The sequence below is a fragment of the Mustela nivalis genome, assembly GCF_964662115.1.
Source record: "Mustela nivalis genome assembly, chromosome: 12".
Classification (NCBI taxonomy): Eukaryota; Metazoa; Chordata; class Mammalia; order Carnivora; family Mustelidae; genus Mustela; species Mustela nivalis.
The window spans coordinates 17,225,739-17,245,972 of record NC_139031.1 but is presented as its reverse complement, the minus strand read 5'-3'; the positions used below and the strand labels follow the sequence as shown (position 1 = coordinate 17,245,972).

General features: G+C 41.2%; 1 protein-coding gene across 5 annotated transcripts in view; it reads left to right on the top strand.

The window, feature by feature from the left end:
- Positions 1–20,234, top strand: part of CALD1 (caldesmon 1) — a 185,720-nt gene that overhangs the window by 66,728 nt on the left and 98,758 nt on the right. For 4 of the 5 annotated variants that reach the window (XM_082693298.1, XM_082693297.1, XM_082693295.1 and 1 more), the window contains exon 3: positions 19,746–19,855. In XM_082693298.1, the coding sequence (XP_082549424.1) occupies positions 19,785–19,855 (71 nt within the window). In that variant the 5' untranslated portion in view covers positions 19,746–19,784. Of the gene's footprint in view, positions 1–18,830; positions 19,047–19,745; positions 19,856–20,234 lie in introns of those variants that run through there. The other variant, XM_082693299.1, reaches the window with a different exon arrangement.

Genomic DNA, 20,234 nt, shown 5'->3' with positions numbered 1-20,234 from the left:
AGTTTTTGAGGAATTTAGCGTGGTTCCCAGGCAAGTGTTATTTCCGGATTATATCCCTTGCACCCTGTATTAGTTTGCTCGGTTGCCATAGCAACACACCACAGACCGGGTGGCCTAAACAACAGAAATTTCCCCACAGTTCTAGAGGCTAGAAGTCTGAGATCAAGATGTCAGCAGGGCTGGCTTCTCCTGAGGCCTCGCTGCTTGGCTTGCAGATGGCTGTCTTCTCCCTGTGTCTTCACGTGGCCATCCTCAGCGCGCACACATGTTTGCATGTTTGGTGTGTCTCTCTCTCTGCCCGTTTACTCTTCCGACAAGGACACCAGTCATTTCACATTAGGGCTCACCCTAAACACCTCATTTTTAGTTAATCACCTCTTTAAAAACTCAATCTTCATATACATTTATGTTTTAAAGTCCTGGGGGATAGGACTTGAACATATGAATTTGGGGCACTGTAATTCAATCTATAATGCCCCAGCATCCTTTGTTTCTAATATGCAGATTTCTGGTTTATTGAAGATGCACTTCCCTCTGATTCTTCTCACCTGACTTCCATAGCATGGACATCACTCTGAGAACATTTGGTTGTGCTGTGATTTGTTGTAGTCCTTTGTGTGCAGCTCTCATTTTCCAATAACATAGTGTTATTTTTGAAATTGAAGAGTATGCCTTTTATGTGTCTCACAGGTATAGGTAAGTACGTTTTATATATAGTAAGACATTTAATATTTATTGAATGAATGAATACATAGATGCTTAGATATAGCCTCTGAACCTACAATTTATTTGCTCTAAGACTCTGCAAATGATGACTATTAGTGGTACTTTCTCCTCATTTGCTGCCCATTACCGCAACAAGTGGAAATGAACATTGGAGAGGGACTGAAAGAAAAATATGATTAGCTGACTCCAGGAGACTTACCTCTCTCTTCAAAAAAGTAGGAGACAGTAAATAGCACGAGCCTGCCCCAAGATCCCATCACTCTTCCATGAGAGCACTGTTCCAGAGATAGGAGGGAAGACTGATGAGTTTAGATTGGGATTTACTGAGTGTGAGGACTTGTGGGACTTCAAGGGCATACTCCAGTCTGAAGGCAGGTGAGAGAGAGCTGGAGACAGATGTTCCCTGTCAAAACCTCTGCTTAAGAATTAGAAACAGAGGGCGCCTGGGTGGCTCAGTGGGTTAAAGCCTCTGCCTTTGTCTCAGGTCATGATCCCAGGGTCCTGGGATCGAGTCCTGCATCAGGCTCTCTGCTCCGCGGGGAGCCTGCTTCCTCCTCTCTCTCTGCCTGCCTCTCTGCCTACTTGTGATCTCTGTCTGTCAAATAAATTAATTAATTAAAAAAAAAAGAATTAGAACCATGAGAAAGGAGGATGTCATCCAGAGAGATTGTGTGGAAATAGAAGAGCAATGTTTCCAAAATGCCACCAGAAATTGTATGCAGAAGGTTTTCTTGGAAATTACAGAAGAACCCTCCTGTGAAAAAGAAATCCACATGCTACCTCTAATGAGGGTTTGTAAGAACATATATATTAACTGATATATGCCTACCTATTTCTCTCTCATTTATTTTGACCTATTTTATTTCTTCTTCTGTCCTCTCCTTTGGGTCTATGCCCAAACCATTACTGTGGGGCTTGCCCTCCCCGACTTTGCCAACATCTAGCTAACTATATCCATGAGCTTGTGTTTGACTCCCCAGGTTTCTGCCAATGGGGTCTCACACCTCAGTCCTTTTTTTGTGGCCATTCTCTTCCATCAGCCAATCAGAGCTGATCAGACTGGACAGTAGGGGAGCCTTGGGATTAGATTCCTCAATGTCCAGAGAGACAGAAAGTAGATCCTTCTCAGGGTCAGGTGCATCTTGTCTAGACAGCCAGTAAAGGGCTCAATAGGGGGGAGGGGGCCACTTTCACACTGATCTCCTTCCTTAGTCCATTGATACCTGCTGGTTTCCCCCCTCCTCTACCTGTGCTCTCAAGGAGGCTTTGGCAATATTTTAGAATTTCACGGCCAGATCAGAATGGGGGGTGGAGGAGCGTGGACGGGCCATGATGGCCATAACAATCTTCTCCTAAGCCCCACCAGCAAATGTCATTTCTCACAGGACCTGTTCATCCCAGCACCAGTTTCCTTAATTTTTCCTGCTTTCTGTGATACAAACAAAAGAAGGACAGATATTTATTCATTTCTTCTATTTTTTGAAGTATTACTTTTCTTCCTTTGAATTCTCTCCTTGCAATTTTTTTCTTTTTTTCTCCTCTCTTAGTTCCCTTTCTTTAGCAGAACCTTGATTTTTCCTTGGATTGTCTGATTATCAGTGGAAGAGGCTTTCTAACGTCTGGAAACTTCCTCCTTGTCTACACACCCCACCCATGTTCTTTAATGACTATGAGATACCAACTTTCTTGATGTACCCACACCCTCACTTCCCTCTTGGTGTTCTTTGAGGAGCCAGGAAAAGATGCCAATTTTTATGCAGCTATCCAGAATACCAGTGACACCTGAGTCAGTGATTTTTACTCAAATTGTTATTTACATAACATGAGAAAAGGGAAATTTTGTAGTCAAGAGAAAATAGCTCGACAATCCATGAATGGCCTAGGTGGGGTGTTCCAAATGAATGGTGGCCAGTGGCCAGCAGAGGTGCCTCCTTACTGGGCTTCATTAATTTCAGGCAGCTACAAGGTTTGGAGAGAAAGAGGATTTTCCTATGAGCATGTAAAAGAAGTGCTTTGAGTTGTAAGCCTTTGCCCTTGTTTAAGAACAGCATAAATGGGAGATTTTATAACCACTGTGGGCCAGTATTTTTGGAGTCAGTTGAAGCTCCAGATGGAGTGGAAAGAGAAGTTTCTTTTTTTCTTTCTTTTTTCTTGAGTTTTGCAGAACGAGTCTCCCTGGGCACCTTTAATAAAGTGCTCAGTCTCTTGTTTAGTTCAAGTGTGCTCAAGCTTGTTATCACAGGATCTGAAGGGGGCTTTCTTACAACTAAGAACCTTTCCTATAGATTTCTGGGTCTTGGCTCTAGAACCAGCCTCATATGTGAGAATATCTTGAATCCACTCCTTCCCCAAGAATCTCACCTTTAGGAGTCCACACTTAGGTCCTTGTCATGTGGTATAAGGAAGAAAATACACCGTGAACCCAAGTTCGGTGAAGGCTTGAAAGGACAAGAGGAACACAGTCCCATGGTCATCTCAACATTCTGGAAACCTTCACATTAGGCAGGGTAAGAGGACATTCCAGCATCACCTTATGCAGATTTTGGAACTTTGGTCAAATGATGAAGGTTTCCAGGCCAGGGAATTGCAGCTGGCTTTAAGAGGTGTCTCTGTGGAAGTAAGCACTCCTGCCTAGCAAAGCTCTTAGTGAAGGGGGGTTGTACCAGGGTAGACAAACCAAGATGAGGGCCACGGAGGACAGGGTAAAACAGACAGTGGTGCCAGGAGCACTTTCTAGAAGAAAGTCTCTTCTAGAATTCCTCTTCAGACTTTTTGTTCTAATGAGTATGAGTAAAGAAAAAAAAAAAAAAGAATGATTGTGCTGTTCAACAGCTTTCAACCAAAATGATCAAAAGTCTTACCTGAGTGTATAACTAGGAGTGGATATATTCAGTGGAAGGACATAGACCAGGCAGCTTCTGAACTCTACTTTGGGCTGTTTAATAAAATGCAGTTGTGGATGACTTGTGCTACGTGCAGCCATACTCCAAGAGGGCTTACGTAGAACAAGCACTCACTTTTAGGGGGCACATCTGAAACAGTTTCCTTCCCACCATTCTCTATATCCCAAGTCCAACTAAATGCCAAATTAAATCTAGATATTTCTTTTTTCTGAATCGACTTTTACTAAGGAAAAGGGAGAGCTGCATTCCCTGAAACAGATATTTTGGGCCAAAATTATTACTTTGGCCTTTTTTTCCTCCTCCTTTTTCAAAACAAAATGTCTATCATTCACTCTGACACCAGCATTTAAGAGCTGGAGACAAATGGAGTCTGAATATTCACGCCAATGTAGTACAAATGAGCTGTGATTTCAGGATGCTGGCTGTTTCTCTGACAGGAGAAAAGAGGGGTTGACTAGTTTAATATCTTTGGCTGAAAACACTTTCTTATAAAGGGATGGAGAAGGCCAACATTAATATCGAGTCCTGTTACTGAATGACCAGGGAGGCTCTATCATGGAATGGGGCATCCTCAGTCTGGGGAAAGTGTGTTGATCACACCCAGACGACGCGGAGGGGGAGCGAATTCACACACACAGGCTGAGATTGAAGGAAAGACATCGTCTAAAAACATTTTCTCCACATTCTTCAAAGAATTCCTTCCATAAGTATATTATACCCGTGATTGTGAATATGACTCCTTCTCAGACTTACGCAGTGTGTAAATATAAAGACGTGTTGTAATGAGAGACTCTGGGAGTACATCTGACTGCCTCCCTCAGAAGGCTGGCTAATGGTTTGGAAATAAAGATGCAGTTGTAAGTTGAAGTTTAAGGTGGAGGCTTGTGACCACCGTTAGTACCATCTGTCCTTTCTCTTGTTCCTCAAACATACATATTCAATCACTCATTAATTTACTGTTTCCGGAGTATAGCGTCCTGGACCCTCTCCATCTCAGGTACTTTGTTAGGTCTTGACTACATTAGCAATTCTGCCATTCCTTCATTCTCTTCTATAAAACAGACTAATTTTTATTCAATGCAATGGAAACTTTGGTGAATCCAATGATGCACTCAGTGACATAAATTGTGATTTCCAATACTTTTGTTTTTTGTTGGCTTCATCTTGGCAAAGAGTCATAATATTTTAAAATTTCTCTGCCCTCTTGTCCACCTGTCATGCTTAATTATGTTGTTTATACACAAAACATAGCAGTGTGCTGGCTATATCTATAATCCTACTTTGCTGCAAATTGCTTTGAAGAATGATGCATAATTGTACCCAGTATTATTTGTTTCCTAAAATCTGGTTTTCAGGAAACACTTTTTAGAAGGGGAACATAACTGTAGTTTCAAAGCCATCGAAAATTAAAAGCAAAGTAAGGAAACCGTGACATTTTTATGGAATGCTCAGAAGACCCTAAGGTCTTTCAGCAGAGCTGAAATTGAAGGACCCCTCCCTTGGACACATCTCTGCCACAGCCCTTCTGCTAATTTCTTTTACATTTAATCCTGTATTCTCTTTCTTCAAGAAGGCCTCCCAAACAGTCTTCACATCTCACAAACATGGCTCTGCCCTGAGACTGACACAAACAGATAAACTTAGATGACTGATCTTCACGTTTAAAACTAATTACATTTTTTAAAAAGCAAAGAAATAGTCAAAGTATGAAGTACTGTATTTTATTTTTGAAGACCTTAGAATGAATTCAGCCTATTTTCTAAAGTTAATCCCACTTAAGTGAAATAATAAATCAGTTTGCCAAAACACAAATGAACATAAATAGGAGTTTCAGGGATGCCTGGGTGGCTCGGTTGGGCATCTGGCTTTGGCTCAGGTCATGATCCTGGAGTTCTGGATTAAGTCCCTCATTAGGCTCCTTGTTCAGCAGGGAGCCTGCTTCTCCCTCTGCCTTCTCCCTGCTTGTGCTTGCTCTTTCTCTCTGTGTTAAATAAATAAAATCTTAAAAAAAAAACAAAACCCACAAGCACAGGAGATTCATTTTTACTTCACTAATAAACATCATAAATGGAGCTTACCCTAACATGGAGCAGGCCAAATCCTTGGGCCAGGAAACAGCACCTGCTAAAGGACTTTTGTACAGGAGCATAGATCCTTCCAGACAATCACACAGTCATTTCATCATCAAGGTTCTTGCCACAGTCTACCTTGTATGATCCACTTACCGGTCTTTTGAGATGAGTGTGATTAGAAGTACAGACTCTGGGGCCAGGCTGCCTGGATGTAAATACCAGCTCTATCATTTCCTAGCTCTGTGACCTTGGAGACATGACTCACCCTCTCTGGGTGAGAATTTTATAAATATCATCTAACAAAGATTTAGATTTAGATGATCTAAATCTAATTTAGATGATATCATCTAACAACGATTTAGATGATATTTATAAAATTCTGAGAACTGTGCTTGGTACAGAGTAGGTGCCATTTAACCACAGGCTAAGTAAATAAACTTCTACAGGTAGACTGTAAGCTTGTATGGGTTCTTTTGTGGGTTTACTCTTACATCCCGTCACAGGGTGTAGCCCAGCCCATGATCAGCCATTAATGCATGGCCCTATAATCAGGGGTCACAAACTGGCAACCTGAGGCCCACACTGACCTGCATATATGTGCTTCTCTTGCTCAGCATGGGTTTTTTGTAGTTGTTGTTTTTTTTTAAATTTGAATTTGAATGCTCTTAGAAGTCATCCATTCTTCTCCAAGTGAAGGCACATCAGAGAAGAAGCAGAGTCAAAGGCCCAGAGGCAGAAACAAAGGCTGTATTATTGCAGGGCAAAGGAGTGTGGCCTGGGCTGTGAGCTGTGTTTTCAAATTAAGGGCGGGGTCTGAAGAGGAGTCATGTGATGGGTGTAGGGAAGCCATTTCATGGAAGACCCCTGGGGGATTCCAGGGACCAGGATGGTGGTGTGTGGGAAGCAGATCATTCTTCCTCACCAGACCCTTCAATGACCAAGTCATGTAAGCCTTCCCAATCATAATCCCTCACCTGCTTATTCCCCAAACCAGGAGTCCTACATGCCCAACAGCTTCCCAGACCCGCAGGCTGTCACTGAACAGAGACAGTAGTAAACCTTGGGTTGCTGCTGTTTCCAGTTAAAGGCATCTTTGATTGTTCCTCCTGCTAATGAAGAATATTCAAGTTCAAGTGAAATGGCCTCTCATTTCTGGGGTCAATTCAGCCTTTCTGCTATGTAACATCTGTTTTTGAAATTCGGCTGAGACCCTGACTTAAATCCATTTAACTTAAAAAGCAGCAAGAGAACATCTTGTTTTCATGAATGTCCAGGGGCTGTGTGTCAACAAATGAAAGGTCTGTTTGTGGTATTCAAAGGGGAAAAGCTGGTTGTGCGATGTTCTGCCACTGGGGTAAATTTATTATGGACTGTTCATTTCTTGGAATCATGAAAAAACAAAGTAGTCCAGCTTTGTTTCAATCAGCAAATTTTGGCTTAATCGTGGGTGGGAAATGTGCTTTTCTTGTCAGAAGGTCACTGAGCTGGATGGTTTCCAAAAAGATGCCCTCACATGTGCCTCCTACTTCAGCCACGTGAAGTTATCTTAAGTGAATTCTCTAAATCTATATAAATTTTGGCAGACAGCATCTGATAGATCATTATTTTTATATCACTTACACAGGACCTGAGGTGGGAAAGAAGGGGTGAGACTAGTTCGCCATCCCTCAAACCTGACTAAGCTACTTTATTCCTCACGCACTTATTTAGGAGAGACAAACAGAAAAAAAGTTTGGTTCATCAGCACCCAGAAGAGTGAGTGTTGGCTCAAAACAGATGTCTTTATATATGTGTTTGTTTAATGAATATAAACTCTGGTCTTATGAACTCACATTCTCTTTATGAATCCATGTCTGTGCGTGTATTAATATCATTCTTGTCTGAAAAAGCTGTTACTGCTGATGTCCTATTTCAGTCCAAAGAAAAGCATTAGGTCACTCCCGTCACTCTCTTGGAGCCGTGTGTTTTTCCTTTCTAACCCTTATCCCAATTTGTATTTTATTTATTTATTGCCTATCTCTACCATTAGACTATAAGCCCAACAAGGGCAGAGTCGTCATGTTCACGGCTCATTTGCTACATCAAGCAAGGTGGCTAGTATGTGAATATTACTTCACAGTATTTGTTGATTGTTTTTCCTGATGTTTTTGTTGTGATGATCATTGTAGAGCCTTAACCACTCTTGACTCTGTATGAATTTAATCTCAGTGAAGACAACAGGGCTTACAATACAGTTGAATATGCAGAGACCTTTTGTGTGATGACACACACTCATTTGACGCTATTGAAAGTTATGGTGGAATGGGTTAGTCTAACCATCTCTGTTTTCTCAAGTTGAAGTTTTTGAGCCACATCTGCCATTATTGCTGGCCAAGATCAGTGTCATAGCACATGGCAATAGTTTCAGGGCTTTTTTTCTCTCAAACAGTTAACTCATTCCTGGTGGTATTCAATCTATGACTTCAGCCTTATTAGCAATAAATTCTGGCCCACTGAGCTACTTGGTAAAGGCAGTACAAGTATCTGTGGTCAGAAAGAAGGCATTTTTGGTGCCCAATGGACATACAGTTTAATGTGCATATTTGTTTGTCTGGTGGTCATGTATGCCTTTCTTATGATCAAGCAAGCAGGAACACTTCAGCTTGAAGGGGAAACAAAGTAGAATCACTTGCTCCATTTTGCTTTGGCTGTCTGCATAGACAGGGCTGAAATGGGAATGATTTGTGTGTTCCAGAGGATCTCAAGAGAAATGCTCCTTCGTTTACAGGAGGTGCAATTCCACAACAGTTTCTTGCTTTGTGTACTTGAAAACATTCCCAAAGAAACAAAGTTGGATGCAGAAAAAATAATGAAAGAAGAGAAAAATAATACTCTGAATTCTGAACAATTCTGCTTTACTAGGTTGAGCTGTCTGCCAGCTGGCCACAGTGTTGACTACTTGTAATATATACTTTTGGTAGGCTGCATGTAGCTCTTGGAACTGTTTATATTAGACGGCAGAAACTTAATTATTCTAAAATTGGCAGGACTTGCTTTGGTTACTTAATACAAAATTGCTTAGTCATCTTTATACCTAGTGTGGACAGCATTGTTTGAGTGTGAAAAGCTGGGAAATGCACATGTGCTCCAAAGAGACTTTAGATCAGGTAGAAAAACAAGAAGGTATCATTTTTTGCAAGATGCTTAGCAGGTGGTCGCCACATGTTTTAATTGGACAAGCTAGGTGCCTGTTGAGTTGAAGTCCTTGATTACAAGTATTTCTCCGTTTTCCTTGTGGATTTTGTAAAAAGTAAAAACGTGCTGCTGCAGCTTCCCAGACTACGTTCTTCTGCATTTTGCAAAGTGCAGGTTTCCCAGCAAAAGGGTGAGGAACGCTAGAATCAGCTGTAAGAGCAGCTTGCTTTCTCTCTGAAACAAACGAGGATGTCCTTTCAAGCTGGTTGACACCCAGGTCCTCCCTTTGCCTCTTTTGGTTTGAATACCTACCTTACCACGCTGGAACTACTGCCTTCCAAAGGCAGCACAGATTTATAGAGCTCCAACAAGGAAGCAGGCAGGCAAAATGAGTCTCTTCCGAGTGGTTTAGAGTTTGAGGTGGCGCCGGAGGTCTCCAGGTTTTTCCAGGAATGCTTGTGGCAACCTCACACTCTTCCTGTGACCTGGGCTGGGACTCCTGAGAGAGATGGTGAGAAAAGATAAAAGTCCTCTTGCCAATGGATAATGACACCAGGCTTGGGAGGGGTGGGTTCCCAAGCAAACATCCAGAACAGTGCCTTATGTTTCTAATTTCTGAACATGGTTAGAGAGCAAAATCAGGCAACACTTTTTTTTTTTTTTTAAAGACTGATGGAAGCATTTAAATCGGCTCTGAATGTCAGTATTTTCTAATTATGATGGAGGAGTGGCAAGGAATCTCCAAAGACCTTGGCAATTTAGAGAGTTTCAGCCCAACCCTGATTCTCTTTTTATTCATCATATGTCTTCTTTGTCCTTCTTTCTCTTTCCATGTTCCAGAACTAGCCTATTCCCTCAGTTACAAATGCCTCATATCCCTCTCCTGAAGCCAGAGTGTCTTTCTAAGACAGGATTCTTTTCCACCAGAGGAAACAAGCACAGTTACAAATTGCAATATAAAATAGAGCTCCATAGTGAGCCTCCATCCATCCCAAGGCAGTACTAAAAGCTGGCCTGGAGATACACACGGCCTTTTGAAAGGGCCTCAGCCAAGTTCCTCCATTTACCATTTAAGTACAATGAAAGTAATGCCCTGGAATCCATTCCAATTCAACAAATCTTCAACCTTGCTGACTATAAGAAAAAATAGTTAAGGGACTCTTAGATCGACTCCTTAATACTACTTCAAAGGATCACGAAAACAAGCAGTAACCTCAAGGAGATTACCATCTTCTAGGAAAGACAGATATGTACCTAGAAATTCAAATACAAGTTGTAGATTAAGTGCTCCAGTAGAAAACTGTAGGTATCCATACAAACTCGTGTCAGTGAGTAAGTTGTTCAGGGATCCTGTAGTCTTATGCTAGTCTTAAGCCTATACCATGAGTCATTTCTTACATGAAGAAAAGTCCAGAACTCTCCAAACTCACAACTGGGCAAACTACCATCTACATGATTCATGTGAAAGGAAAGAGGAAGCAGTCTAAGCACTTTTCAAATTATTATTTAACTTCTGTGTAAATTTATGTATTATGTCCAAGGGATCTCATGGATAATGTCCTTTGGTTTGTTTCAGAGCTTTTCATCTAAGATTATAAACTCCTAGAAGATAGCCTCTAACTTGCTTTGTAATTGTAGAACACAATAAATGCATTTGAAGATCATCATGAATAGAAGTTGAAAAATTCACTAGGGAATGATTTGTCCCCAATTAATAATAGCATGTCTTTCATGTACAAACCTGTTTCCACTGGCACATAACTCTGAATTGTCTCCGGCAATGTAACTGGATATATATCCTGCCATCTGAACTGTCTGACCTTGCTCATAATACCTTGTAGCAACATGATAGCTGGCTAAGGCTCTGGATCTAGATGGTGGTGGTGGGGGAGGGGGGTTTTGGGGGGGACGGTGGGGAGCAAGAGAGGAAGAGAATCTTAAGCAGGATCCATGGCCAGCACAGAACCTGACGTGGGGCTCAATCTCACGATCCTGAGATCATGACCTGAGCCAAAATCAAGAGTCAGATGCTTAACTGACTGAGCTCCCCAGGTGCCCCTGGATCTAGTTTTTGATCCCTAAATTGGAAAAGTTAGTTGGAAAACCAGTCACAAAGAGCCGACTCCCAGGTTGTCGATATTTTTACAGCTGAGTAGACCAGAAAGGCCAAAGGGTTGTGCAAGTCAAATCACTATTGTGTAAAATATGGATAATCTTTGTTCCATGTTTACCGTTGGTAAAGACCTATGAGCTCTGATCTTGTGTTGCAAATAAACCACTCGTGGTTCCTGTTACATAGTTAAAAGTGTGATCTTTCTTCAGACCCTGTCTCGGCTGCTTTTGCTTGTGCTGAGCACTTTACTTACTCAATACCAAGTGCTTAGTCACAGTGAGACTGTCTCACCCAATGACCCTCTTCAGGAGAACAGAGAGGTTACTCATGAAGGAATTAAAAGAGCACATCCAGGGTTCCAGAAGCTGTCCTGTACCACAGCCCACGTATTACTACAACTCCTCTATGAGACTATCGGGTCTTTCAAGTCTGAGACCATGTCTTACACACCGTCTCATCTCTGAACTGCAGAACATTACTTCACACAATGCAGTCATTTCATGCAGGGAGTTAGAAGGCCTTCCGGGGGAGCTCTCAAACAGAACTTTCTGTGGTGATGAAAACGCTCTCTGCGTTGTCTTATATGGTAACCACAGAGCACTTGAAATGGGGCTAGTGAAGCTGAGAAACAGAATTCTTTATTTACTTTTCATTATTTTTCACTTGAATTGTCTCACATGACTAGTGACTACCATTTTGGACAGCACAGCCATAGAATCTTAAAAACTATCTTTCACTACAGACCTACCTATTATTGGATAGTTCTGTTGGGGCAAGGACCCCATCATTTTACATCAGAATTAGCTGCTGTTATCAGGCATATATTTAGAAAACACATTTACACATTTCTTCTGCCAAAGAGCATTTTTGGTTCTCACACAGACACAGACTGGTAAAGAAGTTCCATCTTTGCCTCAGCGTTCTCACCTATGCCTTTGACCTCTCTCTAGGGGCCAAGAGCAGAAGTGGCCCCATGCCTGTTCTAAATTGGTATTAACCTATGCCTTTCAGTGTAGTTTCCTTGAGTTTACCAAGGAAAAGTATTTTAAACTCTGGGGGGGGGGGGGCACAGAAGTAATTGTGTTCCACATTTTCACTTCTCCTCACTCTTCTCAGAATGGTGTAGAGATTATTCTAAATACCAGCGGTGGTTTCCCACTGATTGGCTGTGGTTCAGGAACTCTTGCCAAAGTTCTATACGTCTCAGTCTTCTTTCTTTAAATGGAGATGAATCTACTTTTCCTACGAGAGGGTCAAACAATGATTGCCCTACAGATCAGAAGTGCTCCAAATAGAGCAGAAATGTTTATGCTAACAAAGTCCCTAAATGTGTTGTCTTCCCAAGTGCTGGAATCAGTGTACATAAACACCATCGCTTCATAAATCTTAAATGCCCAAACTGTCCAGTCTTAACTAAGGTGAAGAGAGGACACAAAGACATTGATTTTAGTCACGTTAAGTCTGTCAGTGTTTTGCAAATGGAGAAATACAAATAGAGAAAAAGTAATGATAAAAGACTGAGCAGGAATGGAGAGAAAAAACAAAACAAAACAGGCCATAACCTGTTAGCCTGCTCTTAGTGGGGCTTCATGTTTTAGATTCCACTGACTGGAGAACAGAAACAGCTTGAGAAGATAGAGCTCTTCAGGTTGATCCCTTTGATTCTTATTCAGTATTGCTGGTCTTGACAAATGTGCCTTGGTGATTGCATGTATTTTTTTTTTTCTTAAGTAGCACAGATTTTTGGAACAAGATGGTGAAGGTTGAGCTAAAGTTAAGTCCAAACTGTATGTTACAATCCATGTGTTTATTTGGTTTTTGAGTCCCAAATGAACTATTCTGTTCAGAAAAGAGCAAAGCAGGTTGATAAATTGAATTTTTTTAAAAAGGACAAAAGTTCATTTTCTGCAGTCAAAAAGAAAACACTGCCAGATTTACTGTGTAACTACTGCAAATGTGGGTTTATATAACTTTTGAGATTCATATATAGTCTTTTACCAAAGTCTTTAATTCACTTTGCAAACACTGATCAGTCAATAAAATATAGAGATGAATCAGCTGGAATTACATTTTCCATACTCAGAATGGTAAAATCTAGAATAAAAATCTGATGGTTCAAATCAGCTATAATTCCTGGGTGCCTACTATGTCCCGATAGTGAAGAGATTTTTAAGCAATGGTTATCTATATTCATAAGTGGCCTTAAGAATGAAAATATACAGAAAATATGATCTCAAATAAAATATTTAAATACTAGTTAGAACAATCGAGCAGTGGCAAAGCAGTACATTTATTAATTACCAAAATAAATGATAGATGTTTGAGGAGAGAGATAGTCACTTCTAAGCTAGAGTCCTCAGGAAAGCCAAAATGAAAAAGTGAAATCTGAGCTAGGAATTCATGACTAAATAGAATATGGACAGTGAAATGGGGAGCCCATTCCAGATGGATGCGATGTGTGAATTGCAAGTGTAGAGAAGGAAAATTGAATGACGTGGTTGAGAAGCAATAAAATAGTTTTATCTAGGATGCCATCAGACAATGTGCTTGGAAAGAAAGTTAATGCTTTCTAAATTAGAAAATCAGAAGAGCATGTACTTGGATATCATTTAGACCTGAAAAAGAGGAAACATGGACATATCATGTTTGATGCATCCATCTTTGCTGGATGGGAGAGCAGGCATGGAACCATAATATTACATAGAGTAGGATGAAACCTTGGACCTTGTCTAGTCCAAGCACCTCATTTCACATTCCTAAGTCTGAGTCCAGATCACTGTTTGCCAAGGGTTTGTGGAGAAAGACAACCGAGGGATTGAAGTGAGTGAAGACCATTCGAAGGGCAGAGGTGAGGAATCCTGCGGGAGATGTGACACCCAGGAATCACCCGGTACATGTAGGTTGGAGAGAAGCATCACTTAGCCACAGTGAGCACCCAGCTGAAATTCACACAGAACTTTGAGGCAGGGAAACATGGATCCATCCACAAAGCCCTGAATCTCGAGAATAAAAACCAGAATACAGCTCATAGTTGTGATCCAAAATTGAAGATGGGTATGATAGACCTGGTAGAAGTTTAAAGTAACAAGAAAGTCTGAAATACAAGTTCTAGGAGGACAGGGACCTTTTCAGTCTTGTTCACTGTTGTATCCCCAGGGCATGTGATAAAACTTGGGACAACAGTAGGTGCTCAGTAAATGCTTATTGCATATTGATGGTATACATGTTTTTTTGTTGGGACTTCACTGAATGAGTCAGACCGTGAAATTTGCAGTGGGTAAATAATGGTGACTAGTCAGAAAGATCTGTATAATAATGGTATGGGTCTTGAAACATTAGGGTTCCTTGCAATAAAAGAAAAATAGTTACATTGGGGATGAAGTTATAGTGGTCAGAAGAGGAAGTGCAGTGCAAGAGAAGAAACTCTAATATGACAAAAGTATGCAGTGATACTGTCCAGAATCCGAGCGTCCTGGTTTATGAGTATTAAAAAGAAGTAACAAAAATAAATAAATAAATAAATAAATAAATAAACAACAAAATAATAGAGGCTTAATCGATATCTGCAAGGTTTAATTTAATTGAGATCACTGAGACGTGATAATTCTGTTATTTAAACCAAATGGGTGTACAATTGAAGAGGCATGGGTAATTTTGAAGATCACTTCTTACCTAAGTTTATATGATCCAATGAATTAGACCAAAGGTCACTGACAATAGTCTTCTCAGAACTTTCCCAGGGCACTCTCATTTATTTCTTGAAAGGGGAAACAATTCCTAGAGGGAAATAATAGATTAGTCCAAGAATACTATAGTGGTTAAAAGCACACACTTTGAAATCTGCAAAACAGGGATTTTAATAGCTATTTTACAGGTTTATTATGTAGATAAAATAATTTAACATATTTTTAAGTGGCCCAGCAGAGCTGTCAAGCCACAAAAAAAAACATAGAGGAAACTTAAATGCCTATCGCTAAGTGCAAAAAGCCAGTCTGAACAGGCTATATACTGTATGATTTCAACTATATGACATTCTGGAAAAGGCATAGTTATTACAGAAACAGTAAAAGGATCAGTGGTTGCCAAAGGTTGGGGCAGGGGAGGGAGGGAAGGGTGAGGAGATGGAGAACAGGGGCTGTTCAGTGCAGGGAAACTGTTCTGATACTAGATGGTTGATACATGATACAACATCAGGTGTGGAGCCTAATATGATCTATAGATTTTAGTTAATAATAATGTGTCAGTAGGGGTTCATCAGTTGTAACAAATGCACTGCACAGCTACAAGGTGTGAATTAGGTTGTACTAGTTTTCTAGGGCTGCCATAACACAGTATCACAAAAGGAAGGGCTTAGGACAGCACAAGCATTGTCTTCAAAGTTCTGGAAGTTAGACATCCAAAATCAAGGTGTCAGCAGGGCTCCCTCTCACTAAGCTGTTCCATCTCTCTCTCTCAGCTCTGCCTTCTCCGGGCATTCTCCCTGTGTCTTTACACTGTCTTCTCTCTGTGTATGTCTGCTCCTGTGTCTAGATTTCCCTTCTCTATGAGAACACTAACAATATCAGATTAGGGCCCACTCATCTTAGCTTGACTTAGATCTACAAAGGCACTCTTTCCAAATGAAGTCATATTCTGAGACTTTAGGTCTTCAATATATTTTTTAGGGGTAGGGTTACATAATTCAGTATGAACATAAAAGAAACTGGGCAGGGGAGAGGAAAGGATGGGAAATCTGCACTTTCTGTTCATTTTGTCTTTAAACTTGAAACTATTCTAAGGAATGATATCCATTAATTTAAAAAAAAAAGTAAGAAAAAAATAACCCAACACATTGTACATATTCAATAAATGTTAGAGTCTTCTGGATGCTGCATTAACTTCTCCAGTGTCCCTGACACAATAGATTTTATTCTTGATGCATTCCAAGATGAGCAATAACATTGCCCAAATATCCCAAGGCCTTCCCCAACCCAATCATTGTTCAGTTTGTGATGATTTGAAGGTAGATAGGACTTAGCTTTCTCCCTGGCTTCTCATCGTAATAACTGAGTGGTAGATTAGAAAGCTGTCTGCTCACAATGTTCTCCTGCCCTTAACTGGATTTTGTGGTGTCATTACCAGAAGGAAAGGGCTGCATGTTAACTGATTTGGAATCTGTAACACTGACTTATTTCTTAACTACAGCAGCATAGATTATGCCCTGTCTTAAGAAAATCTAGTATTTGGGGGCGCCTGGGTGGCTCAGTGGGTTATAAAGCCTCTGCCTTTGGCTCAGGTCATGACTCCAGGGTCCTGGGATCGAGTTCCACATTGGGCTCTCTGCTCAGCAGGGAGCCTGCTTCCTCCTCTCTCTCTCTGCCTGCCTCTCTGCCTACTTGTGATCTCTGTCAAATAAATAAATAAAATCTTAAAAAAAAAAAAAAGAAAGAAAGAAAATCTAGTATTTGGGAGCTCTTATTGAAAAGACACAGGTATCCTAGCTAATGATTCATCAGCAGAAGTCATGTTGGAGTCTTTTCAATAGCATGACTACAATCCTCCCTTACAATACAAAAATTTAATTTTTCTCATAAAACTTTCAAGAACCTCTTTGGTGAGTGCTGTGAAGTGTGTAAACCTGGTGATTCACAGACCTGTACCCCTGGGGATAAAAATATATGTTTATAAAAAATAAAAAATTAAAAAAAAAAAAACTTTCAAGAACCCATCTGTCACATTCATGGGTATATACCTTCCCCAGCGTATACTTCTCTTCAGGCTAACCTGACCATTTGTGACCCTCTAGAGCTCCACAGTTTACAGAATCTCTTTGCCTTGACATTGGTTGAGAGTTTGTTTCCCAGCCAGTGTTGCTAGAAGAGACTCAGCATTGACTGAGGGTAGGGGAGGAAATGAGAGATTAGGAGCTGGGGACATGGAAGCCACTGCTCCCCAGTAAAGGGGGGAAAATCACTTACAGTCTCCCCAGACATGGCTCCCCTTAATAGGACAGTGCTAGAGAAGTTTGGAGGAGCTCTGGGGGATAAGAGTGTGATGATTAAGGAAGACCTCCAGCCCCAGCCTGGTGGGAGAGCAACTGAGAACCATTTTCATAATCATACACACCTTCCCTCTCCTGCACAACCTCATATACCCTAATGGAGGGTCCTACCTCCATCATGCACGTGTGCACTCTCCTCTCTCTCAGATGCTCTTGCCACATGTCCACAAACTGTAACCCAGAAAGGTACGTGTCTGCGTAGATGCATCCAACAGTGACCCCCTCCCCCACCCCTAGTGCCCCCACATACATGCTCCGCAGCTTTCACATGAATAAATGGACAGATAGACTTTGTCTAGGGCTGGGAAAGAAAACAAAAAGCACCCAAGTAAGTACTAAAAGGTGAGGAGTAGGTGGAGACAATGGGTAACCAAAGAAGAAATTGCGTGGGGAGAGAGCCTGGGAGGGCGAGCAGCCAAAGGGGCCACATGCTCTTACTCAGTCTCCCCGCCCTGTGAGCACTCCGAGACATGGCCAGGCTCTGGCAACCGTGCGTGTCCCCAGCCTGCTTGGGGGTACTGACTTCGCTGCTGTTAGCACCTGCACACCTGTGTAGCCTGGGGAACTCAAGGCGTGGCTACTAACCAAGCAGCCCACAGGCCAACAGAGCTTGGGGGAGGAAGGAGCAGAGGGTTTCGGGGATGCTTTTCAAGCTACTTGGATAAATTAAGAAAAGTGAGGGGCACCTGGGTGGCTCAGTGGGTTAAGCCTCTGCCTTCGGCTCAGGTCATGATCCCAGGGTCCTGGGATCGAGCCCTCCACTGGGCTCTCTGCTCGCTGGGGAGGCTGCTTCCTCCTCTCTCTGCCTGCCTCTCTGCCTCTCTCAAGAGAGATCTTGTGATCTCTGTCAAGTAAATAAATAAAATCTTTAAAAAAAAAAAAAAGTTAAATTGTTTACTTACAGACAGACCTCTTTCTCCCATTTCTGTTTGCTGTTGCTATAGTTATCAGCCAAGTGGTTCGTCTACAACAAAAGACTGCGCGGAAAAAGGGATGAGAAGAGTTTACTCTCTCCCTGCATCTAGGATTCAAGTCCCCGAAGTTCAGTCCCACTACCCATAGGGCCCTTCTCTTCCTGCACTGCACTCAGAATGGGAGCCCACTTGGGGGTGGGGCGGGGGGGGCGGAGACACACACCCCCCCACCACCACTACCTCTTAAGGGATGCTCAAATCACTTGTTGTCCATTCTGATAACTATGGAGAGATCAAGCTGGAAAACGAAAAGATATTTATGGTTGATGAAATAGTAAAGGAAAACAGTTTCTTTTCTTCATAACCAGCAGAGTACTTAGAAAGTACTCTTGTTAAGAGTAAGATGGAGAAACACCTTCAAATTTTAAAATTCCCAATAAACACCAAAATTCAAATTTCTTAAAGATTTATAAGCAGTATAAATAATACCCTGAGGGATAAGAAAGGGGGAAAAATGCAAACATTGCGTAGTTGTGTTTTTGTTGGCAGAGATTTTATTTTTGTTTTTGTGAGTTTTTTTCAGGGGAAAATGCTTGAAAAATTAAAGAATCTGACAATTTATTTAGGATACTTTCTGAGCCTGGCTTCAAACTCCGAGTTTTGCTTTTTGCACCCCTCAAGCAAAAATCTCATTAGGCGATGGCTTTACGTTTTGCACAGCTCCTTATTTTCCTACGCAGGGCAAATGGCTCGTCTCGTGTGCACAGAAAGGGCTGGAAAATATTTTTTGTGATCTGAGTGCAGCAGAGAGTCTAGGATTCCAGAGGAAGTGGAGGCCTCCCGCTCCACACAGGAAACAATCTTCAAGCAGGCCTTAAATGCCAGATTCCAGGCCGAGTTTAACTAACCACTGACAGCTCTGTAAACAAAGCAAGGACAAAAAGAGCCCGCTTCCCCTTTTCTGGTAGTCATTTTGGGTTTGGGGGCTGCAGGGGAATTCTGGAATCCTTGGCTTCATGGCACAGGAGCGCAAGGGAAGCGAGTTCCTCAGTTGAAGAGCTGGAAAGGGAAGATCTTTCTGGGATTAAAACCATCACGGAGGAGGTAGGAGAGGATAAAACGGTTTGGTCACAAAGAGCCGGGACTTTGGAGCTCTGAAACAGCTTGATCATCTGCAACTGCTTTTAAAAATGCTGCTGACTTACGTTTATTCATGGTATTATTGTTGTGGTCTTTTTTTTTTTAATCATTCTGATATTAATATTCTTTCAAAATATACAAATTATGCCTGGATACTTCTATTATTTTATTACTATTTTCATTCTTTTCCTTTTCCTTTTCTCTTAGTACCTACATATTCCTTTTTGTGCCACTTCTTTTTTTCTTTTTTCTCTTTTCCTCTTTCTTTGTTCACTTTTTCATAACCTTTGTCTGTGGCTCAGAAAGTTACAAAGAACAAAATCATTCAGTAGCTCTTAAGTGTTATTACCAGGATTTCAAATCTTCAAAGTCTCTCTGTCTCCTGAGGTTTTTACTTATTGATTTTTAACTGTAATCCTGGGATCTTTACTTATTTGTCTCTAATAAGTAAGTTTCATGAATGAGACTCAATTTAGTACATGAAGGACTCAGCTCGGGAGCCAGAAATTGGTCACTAGCCACCTTGCCAGCCTTCTAAGGTGTTTTTCTTCAGAGTAAAGAAGAAGAGAGAGGGTGAAGAAATGGCAGGGGGCCAAAGCTGAAAGTGATTCATGGGAAACACTTTGATTCATCTGTGATATTGACCTACCTCCTCCCTGTTAGGTCCAGATTCTCCTGTCTCCCTAGACCTGAAGCCACACCATGGATGATTTTGAACGTCGCAGAGAACTCAGGAGGCAAAAGCGGGAAGAGATGCGTCTGGAAGCAGAAAGGTAAGGATCTAAGTTGGACAGTATTTGTATTCTGTTACTAATAGTGCTGGTTTCATACTCCAAAGATCATCACTCTGAAGAGCCAAATATATTGCACACTAAACTGTTTGCCAAAGTAGTTATGGAAAATTCTCCTGTTATGATTCTAAATGCTGTGTAAAAAAAAAAAAAATAGAAAACCAACATCAAGGAAGAGAGAGATTCTAGAGGAAGCAAATAGTTGCATTAAGTCAGAGCCTACACTGGAATTTTTGAATAACAAAGGCAATGTGTGGATAAAAGTTTTAAAAGCAGTTATAATGTTGAAATGACAGAAAAAATGACAAATGCTGACTATGAAACCAACTAGGAAATGGGAGTCTTTGGTCTAAAAATGTAA